Source organism: Macaca mulatta, chromosome 1 (assembly GCF_049350105.2).
Source record: "Macaca mulatta isolate MMU2019108-1 chromosome 1, T2T-MMU8v2.0, whole genome shotgun sequence".
Lineage (NCBI taxonomy): Eukaryota > Metazoa > Chordata > Mammalia > Primates > Cercopithecidae > Macaca > Macaca mulatta.
Window position 1 is genome coordinate 131,185,574 of NC_133406.1, and position 18,876 is coordinate 131,204,449.

Consider the following 18,876-nt stretch of genomic DNA (forward strand, 5'->3'; position numbering starts at 1 on the left):
TATAATTGGATAGTCAGACAAGTAACAAAGAATCAAAATCCACTGTCAGAAGCACTGTGGTTTGTGTAGGCCCAAAGTGCTTTGAGAACATCAAGAGAATTCTCTTAACTGTGTGTCTGGATAGTTCGCTGGGCTTCAGTGTTCAGAATGAATCTCAAGGTTCAGAAGGTCAGTTGCTGTGATATGTGGTCTTTTTTTGGCCTCCTGTGTGCCCCTGGGTAGTCCTGTTCTGTCGGCCCAGGTGCCTTTGGGTGTCAGTGCTAGCTGAGCATGACAGTGACAAGACCCAGTCACACAGTTCTGTCTCTCTGCTCCTCTAGGGGGTCCTGGTGTTCCTGGAACAGGCTCTCATCCAGTATGCCCTTCGCACCTTGGGAAGTCGGGTCTACACTCCCATTTATACCCCCTTTTTCATGAGGAAGGAGGTCATGCAGGAGGTGGCACAGCTCAGCCAGTTTGATGAAGAACTTTATAAGGTGAGTAGCCTGGGTCAGGTGGCAGAATGACTTCTTAAGTTATGTAGCTTAACTTCAGTGATGCAAAGTGGTGCTGTCCAATAGGACTTTCTGCGATGATGGAAACGTTCTATATCTGTGACTCTTGAGCACTTAAAGTGTGGGTGGTACAACGGAGGAAGCACATTTTATATTTTAATTAATTTTAACTTAAACACGTAGCTAATGACTACCATATTAGACAGTGCAGCTGCAGAGCCTCTTTTACCTTTCCCTGGGTAATCTGTATGATGAATCTAAATCAAGTACACTTCAACACCATGAGCTTAGAAAAGAAGCCCATTCCTGGGTGCTTGGACAAAAGGAAATTACAGAAGTGGCACTGATCTCCTAGCCCGCTTCCCGTCTCCTCCCACTCCTAACCCCAGACTGGAAGCTTCCACAGGGTGAGACATACTTGCCTTGGGATGGAGGTGGCTTCCAGTTTGTGGCTCCTTCTCAACCATGGACCGTGTCAGGGAGAGCCAGACAATTCAAGTCAAGGTTCAGAAGGTCATTCTGATCAACTGGCTCTAACACCAATAACAGCACCCCACTCTGTGTTCGGCACTCAAGATTTCTAGAGCGTCTCTGCTAACAGCTGTCCAATGCAGCAGTGTCTACTATTCGTTTGCTCCTCCCTTTCAACTCTTCTGTCAGAAATAGGGACTTCGTTCCTACTGGCTTATTTCCTCTCCAGACAGGGGAGGTAGAGTTAGACAACTGCTGTTGGACTCATCTAATTTATACAGGGAGATGGTTCAGTAATTAGAACAATCTTTCCATTGTTTCTGCTGATGAGGTAAAAGTTAAGTTTTCATTCAAGGCGCACTGGGAAACAAAGTGTTCTCCCTAAACCCTGAGCATTAGTATAACCTTGACCTCTGCTTTCTTTTAACAAAGGGTGGAATGTGTTCCTTTACTGGCTAAAACCTGTTTTACCTTTTCTTTCTTTTTCTAATTTCAACCCGTAATATTAGATAATCATTAAAGAACATTAGAAATACCCACTGCAGGTAACACTAGGGAGAAACCTATGTGGAGTATTATGGAAATCGTTAGGTAGCCGGTGCTCCCTGAGTCCTGCGTTCTCCATCTCTTATCCAGACGCTTCTTGGACCCACAGGCAGGAAGAATCACAGGTTTCAATAGTGAAGAATTTTGGCTGGTACTTCTTGTCTGATAAAAACCTCAGTTCTGGAGAATGAATATAGCGCTGCCCAATAGAACTCTCTGCACTGATGGAAATGTTCTGGGTCTGCATGATGCAGCATGGCAGCCATGAGCCACGTGTGACTCGAGCACTGAAAATGTGGCTGATGCAACCGAGGAACTACATTTTAATTTAATTTAATTTGTTTTTATTTTTTATTTTTAAATTAATTTCCTCTATAGAGACAGGGTCTCACTGTGTTGCCCAAACTGATTTCAAACTCCTGGGCTCAAGCAATCCACCCGCCTCAGCCTTCCAAAGTGTTGGGATTATAGGTGTGAGCCACGACGCCCACCCGATTTAATTGAAATAGTCATATGTGGCTGGCTATACCATATTAGGCTGCACAGCCCTTGAGCTTTCCTATGTTGTATGTGAATGGCCCCACAGTGGCTACATTCCTACTGCCAGGTAGCGAGGTAGTTTTCCAGGCTCTAAACACTGACCCAGAGGAACTTTCTTCCTTTTTTTTTTTTAATTAAAATACTGCTACATAATAGAAAATTTAGAAATGGCAGAGGGAATTACCTGCTTTTCCATTGACCTAATATAACAATTGTCATCTTAAAATATTCACTTTGGGATTTTTTTCATATATATGTTGTTTTCACATACTTATTATTGCCATGTACATAAATTGCCTTTTTACTTAGCATTATTTTTTATTTCTATTTTTATTTATGTATTTATTTTTTGAGACAGAGTCTCACTCTGTTGCCCAGGCTGGAGTGCAGTGGCACGATCTTGGCTCACTGCAACCTTTGCCTCCTGGATTCAAGTGATTCTTGTGCCTCAGCCTCCCGAATAGCTGGGATTACAGGCGTCACCACCATATCTGGCTGACTTTTTTTTTTTTTTTTTTTGAGACGGTGTCTCACTCTTTCACCCAGACTAGAGTGAAGTGGCATAATCTCGGTTCACTGCAGCCTCCACCCACCAAGTTCAAGCGATTATCCTGCCTCACCCTCCTAAGTAGCTGAGACTACAGGCATCCACCACCATGCCTGGCTAATTTTTTTTTTTTTTTTGTATTTTTAGTAGAGACGGAGTTTCGCCATGTTGGCCAGGTTGGTCTCCAGCTCCTGACCTCAGGTGAACCACCCGCCTCGGCCTCCAAAGTGCTGGGATTACAGGCGTGAGCCATCGCGCCCAGCCACACCTGGCTAATTTTTGTATTTTTAGTAGAGATGGGGTTTCACCAAGTTGGCCAGGCTGGTCTTGAACTCCTGACTTCAGGTGATCTGCCTGCCTAGGCCTCCCAAAGTGCTGGGATTACAAGCATGAGCCACCGTGCCCGGCGGCCTTTTTATGTAGCATTATATCAAAAGTATTATTCTGTGTTACTGCATGGTCTTCATTTTTATGATTGTATAATATTACATAAATAATGTTACAGTGAACTTTGTCCTGTCTGAACTTTTTTTTTTTTTTTTGGCATTATTTTCTTTAGCTGAACAGCAAAGTACATTCTTTAAGGATCATAACCACTAACCTATAAGCACCAAGAAAGCAGAGACTGGTGTCCCTTTTTGCTCCACATCGGTGTTTAGTAAACGCCTCACAAGGATTAATTTATGTGGTTACCAGCACAGGTATATTGCATACCTGCCAGCACTGACCATTATTCATCATGGATGAGTTTTCTTTATTATATAAGTTGAAAATAGCCGGGCACAGTGGCTCACGCCTGTAATCCCAGCACTCTGGGGGGCTGAGGCAGGTGGATCACCTGAGGTCGGGAGTTCCAGATCAGCTTGGCCAACATGGTGAAACCTTGTCTCTACTAACAGTACAAAAATTAGCCAAGCATGGTGGCACGTGCCTGTAATCCCAGCTACTCAGGAGGCTGAGGCAGGAGAATCACTTGAACCTGGGAGGTGGAGGTTGCAGTGAGCCGAGATTGTGCCACTGCACTCCAGTCTGGGCAACAGAGTGAGACTCTGTCTCAAAAGAAAAAAGATAAGTGGAAAATATTCTTTCCTCTTAATTTAGATTTCTTTGATCTCTGTCTGGGACCCCAAGGTGGACTGACCCTTTCCTTTATCTTTTTAGTATTCTCTCCCCACTCCCAGGCAGGGATTAAAGGAAGTTTTTCCTGCACTATCACTGATATCTTTCTTGTGGTTTCTTATTCTAGCCAAGGTCCTCCCCTCTTCCTCTTAACTGGTATGGCTCCTTCCTTCCACAGGTGATTGGCAAAGGCAGTGAAAAGTCTGATGACAACTCCTATGATGAGAAGTACCTGATTGCCACCTCAGAGCAGCCCATCGCTGCCCTGCACCGAGATGAGTGGCTCCAGCCAGAGGACCTGCCCATCAAGTATGCTGGCCTGTCTACCTGCTTCCGTCAGGAGGTGGGCTCCCACGACCGTGACACCCGTGGCATCTTCCGAGTCCATCAGTTTGAGAAGGTGAGTAGATGGGTCAGGGTAAGGAGTGGACCTTTCTCTCTCTCCAGAAGCGTTAGACGAGAGATGGGATCTGTGTTGCTGAGGCCCATCCTGGCTCCAGCTTTTCCTCTCATTGCTTACCTCTGTGTTTCTGGGGAAGTGCGTGCTGGCGTGGCAGGGAGTACCCACCCTGAAGCCAGGCTGCGGCTTTGCCACTCACCAGCTGTGTAACATTGGGCAAAATACATAAGCACCCAGTGCTCCATTTCTGCCTTTGTACGAAGAGGATAACAGTAATGGTGCCTGCCTCGCCAGGCCTATTGTGGCCTGTTGTGAGGATGATCCCAGTCAATATATATAAAGCACTCAGAACAGGGCTGGCATGCATATGGGAAGTTCGTGCCATAAGCATTTGCTCTTGTGGTCCAGTCCCAGTTGCTGGGGGCCCAGCCTCGTCTGCCTCCCAGTGGTGTGGAAACGGGTCTTCATGGCCAGGATGTCTCCCTCTTCAGTCCTTTATTCACCCTATACCACTGTCACCATCTCCTTGGGTCCCTCTCTGCAGATTGAACAGTTTGTGTACTCATCACCACATGACAACAAGTCGTGGGAGATGTTTGAAGAGATGATTACCACCGCGGAGGAATTCTACCAGTCCCTGGGCATTCCTTACCACATCGTGAATATTGTTTCAGGTATGGGACCCAGCCTCTTCCCAGCCTCCCTTTCCTGCATCCCACAGACGCCACCCTCACCAGCTGAGCTGCCACACAGAGAAACAGATCACAAGTCGAGTCATTGCCGACATTAATTAAAATATTACCCTCTTCTCACTGGGGAGTATTTGGTGTTAAGAATATCTGGATATGGCCGGGCGCGGTGACTCACGCCGGTAATCCCAGCACTTTGGGAGGCCGAGACGGGCGGATCACGAGGTCAGGAGATCGAGACCATCCTGGCTAACACGGTGAAACCCCGTCTCTACTAAAAACACAAAAAACTAGCCGGGCGAGGTGGCGGACGCCTGTAGTCCCAGCTACTTGGGAGGCTGAGGCAGGAGAATGGCGAGAACCCAGGAGGCGGAGCTTGCAGTGAGCCAAGATTACGCCACCGCACTCCAGCCTGGGTGACTGAGCAAGACTCCGTCTCAAAAAAAAAAAAAAAAAAGAATATCTGGATGTGATTTCACCTCTGGAGACAGGCCATGAATTAAAGAATTCTCCAGGCTTGCTAAAGGTTAGCCTTCTGAAATACCATCCCTCCTTCATGAGTTCTAGGGGTTTTTCCTTACAGGTTCTTTGAATCATGCTGCCAGTAAGAAGCTTGACCTGGAGGCCTGGTTTCCGGGCTCAGGAGCCTTCCGTGAGTTGGTCTCCTGTTCTAATTGCACGGATTACCAGGCTCGCCGGCTTCGAATCCGATATGGGCAAACCAAGAAGATGATGGACAAGGTAGATGGCCCCCAGGGAGGTGGGAAACAGAACCTTCAGTACACGGCCCGTCCATCTTATTTCTCAGCCTTTGGGGTGCACTGGTCCCCAGCATCATGGGAAAATCTGAGCTTCTCAATCTAGACCAAAAAGGGAATCTGAAAATGCCTTCTCCTGAGTCAGGACTGAGTTCTTCTAACTAGAAACCTGAATCTAGCTCTCTTCTATAAGGTAATTCTAGCTTTTCTCTTTCTGGCTTTGTTTTTCTTAACTCCAGAGAAAGAATAATCTCCATTTATCTACACAGAACAAGTTGGAGGCTTCCCTCTTCTCACCCAAGAAGGTCTGGGTTGTAAGCTGCTCTCTTCAAACCCAATTCTCAGGCCCTACTCTTTTCCAAGTCAGGGGCTTGAAAGGGGTGAAAAGGAAAGGCCACAATAGTAGTTTCTTCCTTCCCTCAAAGGGCCCAACTCCTCAAAATACCAGAAGCTACCACTTGTCACTCATGGAGACATGAGGGATCTTTCTGCAGTTATCTAACAGGCAATAAATACCAACTAATTCAAATTCAGAAAAAAGTTGCTAAGGGGTCGAACCCATCATTTCGATTTGGACAGTTGTCGTTGGGGAAGTCTGGTTGAATGGATGGTTCCTGGCCGTCAGTAGGACCAGCTGAGAGTTAAGCCCGACTTCCCCTCTGGGACCCTGTCTTTCCAGGTGGAGTTTGTCCATATGCTCAATGCTACCATGTGCGCCACTACCCGTACCATCTGCGCCATCCTGGAGAACTACCAGACAGAGAAGGGCATCACTGTGCCTGAGAAATTGAAGGAGTTCATGCCGCCAGGTAAAACTCCCAGCTCATCTCATCACCCTCCTCTTTTCTGTCTTCACACTCTTCAAAATCACAGGCCCCTTTCGGGATATACCAGGTTTTTTTGTTCTGACACAGCCCCTGAAACTCTTGTCTGCCCTCTCGGGCTGGGCAGGGCAGGGGGCCTGGTTGAGAAAGTAGCCAGTGCAGGTATGATACTGAAATGCTGCTAAGATTCAGACTAGGGAAGAAAAGAATAAAGGAAACTGGTGCCTATCAAAGGGACCCCTCTGTTCAAAGGGATCATTGTCTTGTTGAATTCTCCCCAGAGGTCTTAGGGCTTTGACTCTCTGAGATCTCAGAGCCTGCCCAACAGCAGGGAAGCCAAGCACCCATTCATCGCCCTGCCCCCATCTGACTGTGGAGCTGAGAGGGGAGCAGTGCCGTGTACCACACAGATGTTCCTGTCTCCTTGCATGGGCATAGGAACCCATCACTGATGACTGATGAAACCATGTAATAAAGCATCTCTGGGGAGGGCTTAGGACTCTTCCTCAGTCTTCTTCCCGGGGCTTGAACCCCGCCTCTGATGGTTCTCCCTGATACACACTTCTGCTTTTCCTTCCAAATTAGGCTGCTCCCTCCAGTTAGCAAGTCACAGAGCCTGTGAACAGGTAGGTGAAGGGAGGGGTACTTAGAAAAGGCTCAAGGGGCAGGTGGAAAATGGAGTCTGAATCACACAAGCTTGCAGAGCAAGGGCCAGGATCCTCCTTTACAAATATGTTCCTGCTTGAAATCATTGAGGTAGGACTGGCTTAGAGCCAGAACAGTTTTAAAAGCCTCTTAGCACTTCTGATCCTACAAAGGACTCTGTGGAAAGGGAGAGGCTGTATTTAATCCAGAAGAGCCCCTAGCTTCTATCCCTAGCACAGGTTGGGGACTTATTAACAGCAGTTTCTCGTTACAGCCACCCCTACATGGGGAGACCAACTGCATACCATCTTGCTGCTGTACCTCCAAAGGGCGGAGATAGCCAGCAGGGCAGAGGAGAGGAGGAAAATCTTGAAGTCCCTTTGTGGAGCTCCCACTGTTGCCCTAATAGCCAGTTCCTTTCGCAGGGGAGGCTGATGTTCAGGCTGTTTATTTAACTGCTGCCTTTCATCTGCAATCTACAAACCCTCTACTTTAATAACAGCTTCTGTTCGTTTAGTGGCTCTCTCCTAGGAGGTTAAAATACTCCCTATAGGTGATCTCTTTTATCTTTGTGATGGTCCCAGAAGGTAGGGTGGGGGACATGATTATATGATTATGCCTGTTCCATCCTTTGGAAGACAGAAATACAAGGATGGTAAGGGAGATGAGACAATGTGGCCTGGTGGAAGTCGGAAGCCCTGACTCCTTGGCAGTGCTTTATGTTTCTTTGGGAGGTTGAGAGCTGGAGTGTGAACTGGGCTGTCACTTAGGAGCCTTTATCTCACCTCAGCTTCCTTAGTCCCTGAGCAGTGACTTCCCTGGGCCTGCTGGAGCATGGTACCAAGGAAAAAGGGGCCACGTGCTCCATTTTCCACTGAGGGCTTGGGATTGATCCTATTAATCTTGCTACTGGAAACCCTGTCAAAACTGAGGTAGGTGTGTGAAAGGGTGACAGTGGCTCTCTTGTCTTGCCTGGCCATGCCAGCTGGGGGCCCACAGGCAGACCCAAGCAGCCCGCCTGGGCTATATATAGCCCATTGCCCCAGCTCTGGGATAACAAAGCCAGGACAAGGGAACAAAGCAAGCTGCTCCTATTCGTAATTCAGAAGGGCCAGAAACTCACATTCCTGTGGCCTCAACTATTTGGTTTGAAGAAAGGCAGCTTACACAGTGAGCAGGAGGCCAGTTTTGCCCCAGCCCCTATACCATTCCAGAAGCCCACTGGGAACTCTCACAGGGCCCTGAACGCCCCTGCTCTGCCTTAGAAGTCCCTACAGCTGCCTGCTCCACTCCCCACGCCTACCTGCTTTGGCTCCTGGTGCCTGTGACCTTCCTACCAGTGGGAGGCTCTGCTTTCTGCCACGGCCCTGAGAGCTCTGTGGGAGGGCAGAAGCTGGGGTTCTGAGTCCCTGGGGACCCAGCTGACTTACCTGCTGGAGCTGGCTGCCTGGACTCCCAGCTGCTTTGTGCAGAGAGACCCTCCTGCCCTGGGCAGCCCAGCTTCCCCTGCCAGCCTTCCTCCTGCCCGTGTGGGGACTGGTGTAGGAACCTGGCTAGGAAGACAGTTGTATGGACGTACTGGCCTGGTAGAGAGTAACTGTAAGGGACCCCGTGCTCCCAGAAGCCAGAGGAGAGGAAGTCAATGGTAGTGAAGGCAAGGCTGGCTGTGGCTGAGGTCCCTCCCCACAGGTCATGCCCAAGAGCACAACAGCAGGAGGGCACACACGACTGGCCACCGAGTGCATACCCTGGGCCAGGCACCATTAGGAGCAGGGTTTACAGAGGAAAGAATGTAACACAGTTCTTGCTCTCCAATAACTGTTGGGAAAGGTGTGGTTCGCCTTCCTTCAGAGGGAAAACCAGACACTCTCCCTCCCTGAGGCAGTGGGATGGGGCCGATCAAGCTTCATTTAGGAGGGGCCGACCCACCTGGAAGCCGAGCATTTGGGAACAGGCCCAATAGCCTTGACTCCACCCTGCTAGTTGCCTCCGCATCCCACGCCTGATGCCCTCATCCCTGGCACCTTGACCTGCCCCATCTCCAACCTCAGCTACCCAGGTTACCTCAGTTAGCAAACACCCTCCAGAGGCCTAGTGGAGTGAGTCAGAGCCCTGGGTCCCTCACCAGCCCTGGGTTCCCACACCCAGGTGTTCAGGGCCCAAGATGCAGGTCTGGGTGCTTTAGGCAGGGAATGAGGAAACACTGAGACCAACAGTCTGGCCTCTCCACCAAGAGAGACAACCATGAGTCAGACCTCCAGAAATTCTAAAGAGGCTGGTAACTGGGGACCCAGTGTAAGACCCAGGGACCTGCCTGCGCTCACAGTCCAGGGTGGGCAGGGCAGCTCCTTAGCCAAACACTGAAACCTCACTCCTGGGAACCAACATTCTCCCAGCCGTCTGTCCTGCTTTTCCTCCCCTGAAGCTTTTCCGGTTTACCCCAGGTCCTGAGAGTGCCTCCTCTCCCCGAGTCCGCATCCTTCCCCGGGGGTACGCGGCAGGGCCGGCCCTGGCTGCACTCCCAGGGTGAGTCTGACAGAGCTGGGATGGGCCCCAGACAAATGTGCTGCGTATCCAAGCCTGTGCCAGGATGAGGGGCCTGCCCCGCTCCCCCAGTTACCTCCCAACATGGGGTTCCCCAGCAGCTCTTCCCAGGTACAAAAGGAGAGGCATCCTTGCAGCCTGGACTTGGCCAGGTGCTGGAGGGGCTGATGCCTCGGCCTCTGACATTGCCCTTTTAAGAGCCCTCCCCGGCGGGGCCAACCTGTAATCCCAGCACTTTGGGAGGCCTAGGTGGGCAGATTACCTGAAGTCAGGAGTTCAAGACCAGCCTGGCCAACATGGTGAAACCCCATCTCTACTAGAAATACAAAAAATTAGCCGAGTGCAGTGGTGCGCGCCTGTAATCCCAGCTACTTAAGAGGCTGAGGCAGGAGAATCACTTGCACCCGGGAGGCGGAGATGCCATTGCACTCCAGCTTAGGCAACAAGAGCGAAATTCTGTCTCAAAAAAAAAAAAAAAAAAAAAGGCCCTCCCCGTGGGGGCGGGGCGGGGGTGCTGCAGGCAGGTTCGTGTTGCAGAAACCCAGCAATGTGCAGCTCCCCATCCACCTGGCAGGAAAGAGGCCCTGAACTCCAGGTCTCTACCTCTCTGGGACCTTCGGGCAGAGGTAGGGTGTCCCAGCCACCTCCAAGAGAACCTCTTGTTATGGAGGGGCAGGTCCTTTTCTGCTGCTCTGACTGGCTGGTTCACAAACTCTGCGTTTTGGAGACTGGTCCCTGTCCCACCGTAGGACTTGGTTTCCTTCCCCCGACACAAACCTGCTGTCAAAATAGTCCGGGAGTTTATTTTTACTGAGGTGTAAATTGCTGATAAGACTGTGTGGCCTTCTGGGACAAGTGGTTTTTAAGCCCTGAAGAAACTGAAGAATTAAGCTCCCATCTGGAATAGGTTTCATCCTTGCCTCCTTCCATCTTGTCTCAGAGAAAACCCTTTTTTTTTTTTTTTTTTTGAGACGGAGTCTCACGCTGTTGCCCAGGCTGGAGTGCAGTGGCGCGATCTCGGCTCACTGCAAGCTCCGCCTCCCGGGTTCCCGCCATTCTCCTGCCTCAGCCTCCTGAGTAGCTGGGACTACAGGCGCCCGCCACCGCGCCCGGCTAATTTTTTGTATTTTTTTTAGTAGAGACGGGGTTTCACTGTGGTCTCGATCTCCTGACCTTGTGATCCGCCCGCCTCGGCCTCCCAAAGTGCTGGGATTACAGGCTTGAGCCACCGCGCCCAGCCAACCTTTTTTTTTTTTAACTCCTTCTCCAAAACCAGGTCTTGTCTACTTGTGCCCTGAATCTCACCACCGTCCTGCGTCGCCTGAGTCCTTGTTCTTTTTTTTTTTTTTTTTGAGACGGAGTCTCGCTCTGTTGCCCAGGCTGGAGTGCAGTGGCGCGATCTCGGCTCACTGCAAGCTCCGCCTCCCGGGTTTACGCCATTCTCCTGCCTCCGCCTCCTGAGTAGCTGGGACTATGGGCGCCCGCCACCGCGCCCGGCTAATTTTTTGTATTTTTTTAGTAGAGACGGGATTTCACCGTGGTCTCGATCTCCTGACCTTGTGATCCACCCGCCTCGGCCTCCCAAAGTGCTGGGATTACAGGCGTGAGCCACCGCGCCCGGCCTGAGTCCTTGTTCTTGAGCTAGTTCTCTGCTGAACCTCCTGTCCCGCGCGTCCCCTCCGTCCGGAGCTGCTTACATATTCACCATCTGAAAACAGCCGTCCTGCAGTCCTGCTGCTCCTGTCAAATTGCAATCCCATCTGGCTCCTCTCCCTGAAAGATGAACTTACAGTGGACTCTTGCAGGCTCTGCTACCTCATTAACATTCCTGGCCCTTCTTCCCCCCATCCCCCTCAGAGGGAAGGTGAACTCCTCCAGAGGGAACTGCATGAGGGGACAGGAAGAAGGCCTGAATGGCTGGAGCACAGAGTAAGGGTGATACTGACTGGAGGCTGGAGATGTGGGCAGGGTCAGGAGATGGCACCTGACTCTAATGCTGGCCTCCGCCTCCACTTTCCCTGCTGCTCTGTGACCTCCACATGCAGGGCTCTCAAATCCGTTCTCTCTCATCTGAGCATCTCCACCCACCCCCAGCATACACGTTGGGCATCTCCTCTTAGTATTCAGGCACCCTAACACACACCTGAGACTCACCCTGAACAACTCCCTCCTCTCCATCCCCAGGGGCCAGTCTGTTTCGCAGCACCATTGAGTCTTCATCACTCAGGTCTGCCCCCTTGACAGCCTGCTCCCTGGCCCCGGCCCAGGCCCTCCTCCCCCTGTACTATTGCAGCAGCCTCCTTGCTAGTCTGCTGGACCTCAGTCCCTTCTTCCGGTGCAGCCTCCTCACTGTGCCAGATTAACCTGCCAGATGGCACAGCCATGATCACTCGTCCCCTGCCAAAACACCTCAGATGGTTCCCCTCAACTTACAAGGTCCAGACTTCTCAGCTGGAGTCCCGGCTCATCAAAATGTGCCCCCAGTTCAGATTAGTGGCTCTCTGCTCCTTATTCCCACCACCCCCTTGTTTCCTCCTGTGTCCCTGCACTGACCGAGCGTTGTACCTCTCCACGCTTGCTCATGCTGTTCCCCTGCCTGGATGCCTTTTCCTCCTGCCTATTAGTGGAATTATTCCTTCCTCTTCAAAATAGCTCAGATGCCACCTTCTTCTTCTTTTTTTTTTTCCAGACGTAGTTTCACTCTTGTTGCCCAGGCTGGAGTGCAATGGCACGATCTCGGCTCACTGCAACCTCTGCCTCCCGGGTTCAAGTGATTCTCCTGCCTCAGCCTCCCGAGTAGTTGGGATTACAGGCATGCACCACCATGCCTGGCTAATTTTGTATTTTTAGCAGAGACGGGGTTTCTCCATGTTGGTCAGGCTGATCTCAAACTCCTGACCTCAGGTGATCTGGCCATCTAGGCCTCCCAAAGTGCTGGGAATATAGGTGCGAGCCACCGCACCCGGGCCAAATGCCACCTTCTTTAAAAAGCCCCCCCTAATTCCTCCACCCCCACACAAAAGTATTAGTGACTATGGCTCTGTGACAGCTTTTGTCTCTGTCCAAGAGACTGGCTGTTCCTCGAGGACATAGTTCATCTGTGTACCTCTCACACTTAGTTACCTATCCCTGTGGCTAGAGCATGGTTCTGGCCAGACAGGGCCTCCCTCCTCGGCCTGCTCTGACAACCTGAACAGAACAGTCACATTATTCAGAGGGTGCTTGGGGATTTGCCACTCGAAGCTCAGCCCCAGGTTCCATCTCTTTCCGCCCTGTGCTCAGAGGCCGAAAGTGTTCTCAGCTGGATCTTAGTCGGCTCTACATCCCTATGGAATGCTGGGCCTATTAAGCCACCCTTGACAAAGTACACTGGCACTGTGGGTTGAATCCCATCACTAGGATAAAGCGTCCAATATCCTCTTTTAACAAGCCCCAAAGAAGGTCTGTCTCACAGGGCTGGGACATCAAAACCTCTACCCCTGGCTGCAGCAGGCATGGGGAATGCAGTTTTGTGGTTAAAGTGAGTGAGTCCACAGCTGCCCCTAGAACAGCCTAGAGACCCCACTGGCCTACCAGATGGTGGCTCCAAGCATAAAGGGACACCTGGTCACCCCTTTCTGCCATCCATCCATCCATCCATCCATCCATCCATCCATCCATCCTCCATTCATGTATTCATTTTATCTTTTTTTTTTTTTTCTTTAAAGACAGAGTCTTACTCTGTCACCCAGGCTGGAGTGCAGTGGCATGATCTCAGTTCACTGCAACCTCTGCCTCCTGGGTTCAAGTGATTCTCACATCTCAGCCTCCCAAGCTGTTGGGATTACAGGCGCATGCCACCACCCCCAGCTAATTTTTGTATTTTTTGTAGAGACAGAGTTTTGCAATGTTGGCCAGGCTGGTCTCAAACTTCTGACTTCAAGTGATCAGCCTGTGTTGGCCTCCCAATGTTCTGGGATTACAGGCATGAGCCACTGCGCCCAGCCCATGTATTCATTTTTTGACCAATATTTTCCACGTGCCTACTGTGTGTGTCAGGCCTGTGCTAGGTGTTAGGTGACAGGCATTCAAGACATATGTGTTCTCATTCGTCCTGGAGCTTACTGCCAGTGGGTAAGACAGATGTTAGCCACGTAAATACTTTATGTAATTACAAGTTGTCATATGTGCCAGGAAAGTGGGGGCATTTAAGACTGCCATGTTCAACAGCTGGAAGACAGCCAGCATGTCCAGAACAAAGTGAGTGGGGAGGAGTGAGAACAGGCAGGGCCACTCCACACTGGACTTTGTGGATAAATATAAGGACCCTGGAATTTTTTTTTTTTTTTGAGACGGAGTCTCACTCTGTGCCCAGGCTGGAGTGCAGTGGCTGGATCTCAGCTCACTGCAGGCTCCGCCTCCCGGGTTTACGCCATTCTCCTGCCGCAGCCTCCCGAGTAGCTGGGACTATGGGCGCCCACCACCTCCCCCGGCCAGTTTTTTGTATATTTTTAGTAGAGACGGGGTTTCACCGTGTTAGCCAGGATGGTCTCGATCTCCTGACCTCGGGATCCGCCTGTCTCGATCTCCCAAAGTGCTGGGATTAGAGGCTTGAGCCACCGCGACCGGCCAGGACCCTGGATTTTATTCAAGGTACAACAGAGGCCCAAGGCAGGGCTTTCAAAAGGGAAGTCGCATGCTCAGATGTAAGGCTGTGCAGTAGTACCCTGTGAAGGATACCATAAGGTGTCCTTTAATCAGATAAATCCAGAATGTGGCACTTCAACAAGAAAACTGGACTCTTCAGTTGATGTCACCAAAAAAGGAAAGAAATTTAAAAAAAGAAAAAAAGTGACATGTGACCAAATGTAATCCACAAAGTTGAAAGCAGCAGCTGTCTAGGACCTTTGGGAGACAGTAAGGAATTTGGATTGGATTGGATATTAGAAGATACCAGGAATTCCCCTCATGTTCCTGGTCGAAGCAGCAGTCCTGTGGGTGTGCAAGAAAGGGAAGAAGGGGAAGTCCTTGGAAAATATTGGTCAAAAAACGAATACCTGAAAGGAGGAAGGATGGATGGATGGATGGATGGATGGATGGATGGATGGATGGATGACTGGATGGATGGCAGAGAGGGCTGACCAGATGTCCGTGTATGCCTGGAGCCACCATCTGGTAGGCCAGCTGGGTCTCTAGGCTACTCTAAGGGCAGCTCCAAACTCAATTCACTTTAACCACAAAACTGCATTCCTGGCCGGGCGCGGTGGCTCACACCTGTAATCCCAGCACTTTGGGAGACCAAAGCAGGTGGATCACGAGGTCAAGGGTTCGAGACCAGCCTGGCCAACATAGTGAAACCTCATCTCTACTAAAAATACAAAAATTAGCCGGGCATGGTGGTGCATGCCTGTCATCCCAGCTACTTGGAAGGCTGAGGCAGGAGAATCACTTGAACCCGAGAGGCGGAGGTTGTGGTGACCCAAGATCGTGCCACTGCACTCCAGCCCGGGAAACAGAGCAAGACTCTTTCTCCAAAAAATTAAAAAAAGAAAAAAAGTCTGCATTCCCTGACTCTCAGGAGCTGCCTGTGGAGGGAGGGGCCCAGGGCTCAGGCACCTTATTTTCCTCTCATTCTTCAAAAATTGAGAGAGATAAAGCAGAGTGTCAACAATTATTGAATCCAGACACCAGGCACAGTGGCTCACATATGTAATCCCACTTGAGACCAGGATTTGAGATGAGCCTGTGCAACACAGCAAGACCCCGTCTCTAAAAAAAAAAAAAAAAAAAAAAAATAGCTGGGCATTGGCGGCCTGCGCCTGGAGTCCCAGCTGTTCAGGAAGCTGAGGTGGGAGGGCCGCTTGGGGCTGTTTTCAAGCGTTGAGGCTGCAGTGAGCGGTGATCGCACCACTGCACTCCAGCCTGGGTAGCAGAGTGAGACGCTGTCTGAAAAAAATAAAATAGAAAATATTGTTGAATCTAGCCGGAGAATATCTGGTATTATTTATACCATTACACCACTCTTTCGATTTCTCTGAATGTTTGAAATTTTCCCAAATAAAAAACTGGGGGAGATTTTTTAAATCTAAAAAATGTTTAATAGTTTAAAAAAAAATTACTTTGGCTGCCGAGCAGAGACTGGTTTGGGGGGAAGTGACCACATGAAGAATCCATAAAATCCTGACTGAGTATCCCCCTCTGTGATAGACCTGAAGTGGGGCACTGAGAAACAACACAGCCCCCACAAGGAGTGCACCCTCCAGCCTTGAAGAAAGTGGGGAACAGTGGACGGGGCATGGCAGGCAAGTGTAGACCGAAGGGTGTTCAGGTTTCTGGCCGCCCCCACCCCCCAGTCTGCTGGCTCCTGGTCCCTTCACACCACCCACCCCACAGTCCAGGAGCCCCCCATGGCCAGGTTCTCTCCTTCTGGTTTCTGTGCCCTTTCTAAAGCAGCACGGAGCCCAGAAATGGGATCGGGTGCCAGGGCCTCTTCCCCACTCTCTCCTTCCAGAGAAACTGCCCTGCCCACCCACAGAAGGTCACCATGACCGTTCCCATCAGCGGCCTCCCTCCCTACCACTCCTTCCCTGCAGGCCATTGGTTCCAGAATTTCAGCCCACAAGGACCTGCCTAAGGCAGAGCTCACCTTGTTCTTCCCAATGTGGCCCCCGTCTGCCCCTCCGGTGTGCTGGGCCACAGGAGATCCACCCCAATCTCAGCTCCAGCCAAGCTGATGCTTGCATTTCATTCATTCATTCATTTCATTCATTCATAGCGTAGTGCTTAAGAGCGTAGGCTCTGGGCCAGATTGCCTGGGTCCGAATCCTAGTTCTTCCATTACTAACGGTATAATCATGGAGAAGACACTTAACATGTAGCTTAAGAGACTCAACTAATGAATTCCTCTTCCAGGAATGCTGTTCCTGATTCTTGAAGATGCAGCCCAAGTCCTGTCTCCTCTAGGAGGCCCTCTGGGATTTCCCCCACCCCCACCACTCTCCTCTGAATTCCTTTAGCCTTTTCTGTCTCATTTGCTTCTGGAGCACTTCACCCATGCGACCCCGTTGGGTTGAAAGCCAGGGCCATGCCTTATCCAGGGGCCCTCAGGAAGCAAGCTGAGTAAGGAATCCCATCAGAGCTAAAGGCCAGCCAAGCAGGTCTCCTTCCTTCCCAGAGCCTCCACTGTGAGGTGGGGGAAAGAGCAATAAATTCTCTTTTAACAGACCCCAAGCCCTTGCTGCCCCTTGATAGCACCTAGAAGCTACGCAAAAAGGAAGCCTAAATGTCCCTTACACATAGGAGGGAGGTCCATAGCTTCCTTACAGCTGGAAAGCTCCATGAAGCAGGCAGCCCTTCCCTGGGAATCAGGGAGGCCTCCACCAGGGCAGCCCCTCCCTCATTTGAGACTCTCAGTGATGCATTTGAAACTTGGAAATTTCCCTCCTGCTTTTGGGATTTGGAAGTATCTGAGTATCTGAGGAAGTGATGGGGAGAGAGCTCTGTCCTGTGCCCCTGGAGGGAGGACTGGGGAGGATTAAGGACTATTTGCCAAACATGCCTGGGGATGACGGGAAGCATTCCTTGGATCCCCCAACCTATCCGCCCTTGGGTGGAAAGGCCGCCCACCTGGAGGGGTCTCCTGTGCTCATGCCTTCCCTGGCAACCCTGCCTCAAGGTGCGAGGCTCCAGAACCACATTCCATGATCCAGAGCCAGGGCTACTCTTTCCTCCCACCCAGAAAGCTTATTTTAGCAACAAAGGGAGAGAGATGAATGGAGAGTTGCAGCGTCTCCACGGGTTGGCTTGGGCCTTCACCAGAAATGAGAGTCTCATTACCCAACCCCAATTCAAAGGATACTTAACAGATGGTCTAATTTCCAAGCATTCTCTGCACCACATGGCTCTTAGGTGAAGAACAGAATGCCCACGCAGCCCCTAGATCCTTCCAAACTCCAGAGTCTGAGGAAGTCTGGAGAGGCAGAGCCCTGTGGAGGCTGCGTAACCCACACCTCCATCTCCAGAGCTGCCCTTGGCCTTGCTCAGAGGAAGAAAGCTCAGAGGTCAAAGGGGAGGGCATTTCCTTGAGCCATGGGTCCCCCTGCTACCTACTTCTCTCCATCCTGCCAGCACAGTCTAACCCTAATCTTTGTTGCTGTAGCCAAGGCCCATCTCCTTTCCTATTTCCCCAGGGAAAAAGACAAGAGCTGATTTCTCATCCTTGGCCTCACTGTGTGGTCACACAGACACTCCTTGGGCCTGGGGCTGGAAGTCCTCTGCTGTGACCCAGTGAGAGTGGCACCACTGTGACCAGGGGGCAGTGGTAGAAGGGAGCACCTGATCCAGTACTTTTCAGATGGGTTCCTCCAGACCCTCAAGTGCCGCAGAGCAGCCCAGGGATCTCTTGGCTAGGGGAGTGGTGAAGAGGGGCAAGGCCCTGACCCCCTCACTTCAACCCAGCAGCACTACTGGTCTGTTCTATATTCTGGCCTTCCACTTCAGATTTCTCTTGAAGAAGAGGATTCTACTGCTAAATAAACATTTACTAAACATTTACTAAATAAACATCTACTGCTAAATAAACCATTCACCTTATTCAATCCTCTCATTTTACAAAAAGGGACACTGAGGCACAGAATTTTAGCAAGGTCACACAGCTGTGGGGTTGGAGGCTGGGACCCAGGCCAGGGCCTTCCCCCAGGTCAGCTCTCTACCGCCTGACTGGGCCCCTGGCTGCTCCAGGATGTAGGGAAGCGTTTTCTGAGTCGCCTGCACGGCTCCTGCCTGGTTCTCCGTGGTCCAGCTTCATGTCTGGTCCTCTCCAAGGTCCCCTGGAATCCCGCACACCCTCTCAAGTGAAGCTGCCGTGAAGAGGGTCTGGAGCCCGGGTACCGGGTAGGCCTCCTTGCTGGTCACAAAGCTGTGGCGGAAGGAGGGGGTAGCCGCAGGACAGGGACAGGGAGGCAGGAGGGGGTGAGAGGCCGACTCTCTAGACGGGACCTCAGGGGGCAGTGCAAGCCCCTTGTCTCCGATCCAGGAAGCCTGTGTTAAAGCTAGGCTCCACCGCAGCCGGCCTCTGAATCTGGTGATAGTGTGTTTACACCACCTGGCTTCCACCCGCTCTCACCCTTCTAATTTACCTCTCTGGAAAAGCCCAAGTGGTGTCCAACATGAGGCTGGGGTCATTCTTCCAGCAGCCGGACCTCAAGGGGCATGCTGGTCAGACCGCAGCCTCGCTGGTGGGGTGGGGTGGGGGGGACGGTAGGGAGGGAGTGGGCTCAGTAGCTCATTGTGGGTGCTTCTCTGGGATTTTGGTGGCTTTG

General features: G+C 51.0%; 1 protein-coding gene across 3 annotated transcripts in view; it reads left to right on the forward strand.

The window, feature by feature from the left end:
* Positions 1–18,136, forward strand: part of LOC697810 (serine--tRNA ligase, cytoplasmic) — a 26,277-nt gene extending 8,141 nt beyond the window's left edge. For 2 of the 3 annotated variants that reach the window (XM_077952210.1, XM_077952206.1), the window contains 6 exons: positions 321–476; positions 3,896–4,117; positions 4,662–4,791; positions 5,390–5,547; positions 6,244–6,373; positions 16,469–18,136. In XM_077952210.1, the coding sequence (XP_077808336.1) occupies positions 321–476; positions 3,896–4,117; positions 4,662–4,791; positions 5,390–5,547; positions 6,244–6,373; positions 16,469–16,572 (900 nt within the window). In that variant the 3' untranslated portion in view covers positions 16,573–18,136. Of the gene's footprint in view, positions 1–320; positions 477–3,895; positions 4,118–4,661; positions 4,792–5,389; positions 5,548–6,243; positions 6,374–15,763; positions 15,860–16,468 lie in introns of those variants that run through there. The other variant, XM_077952212.1, reaches the window with a different exon arrangement.
* The last annotated feature ends 740 nt before the right edge of the window (positions 18,137–18,876 follow it).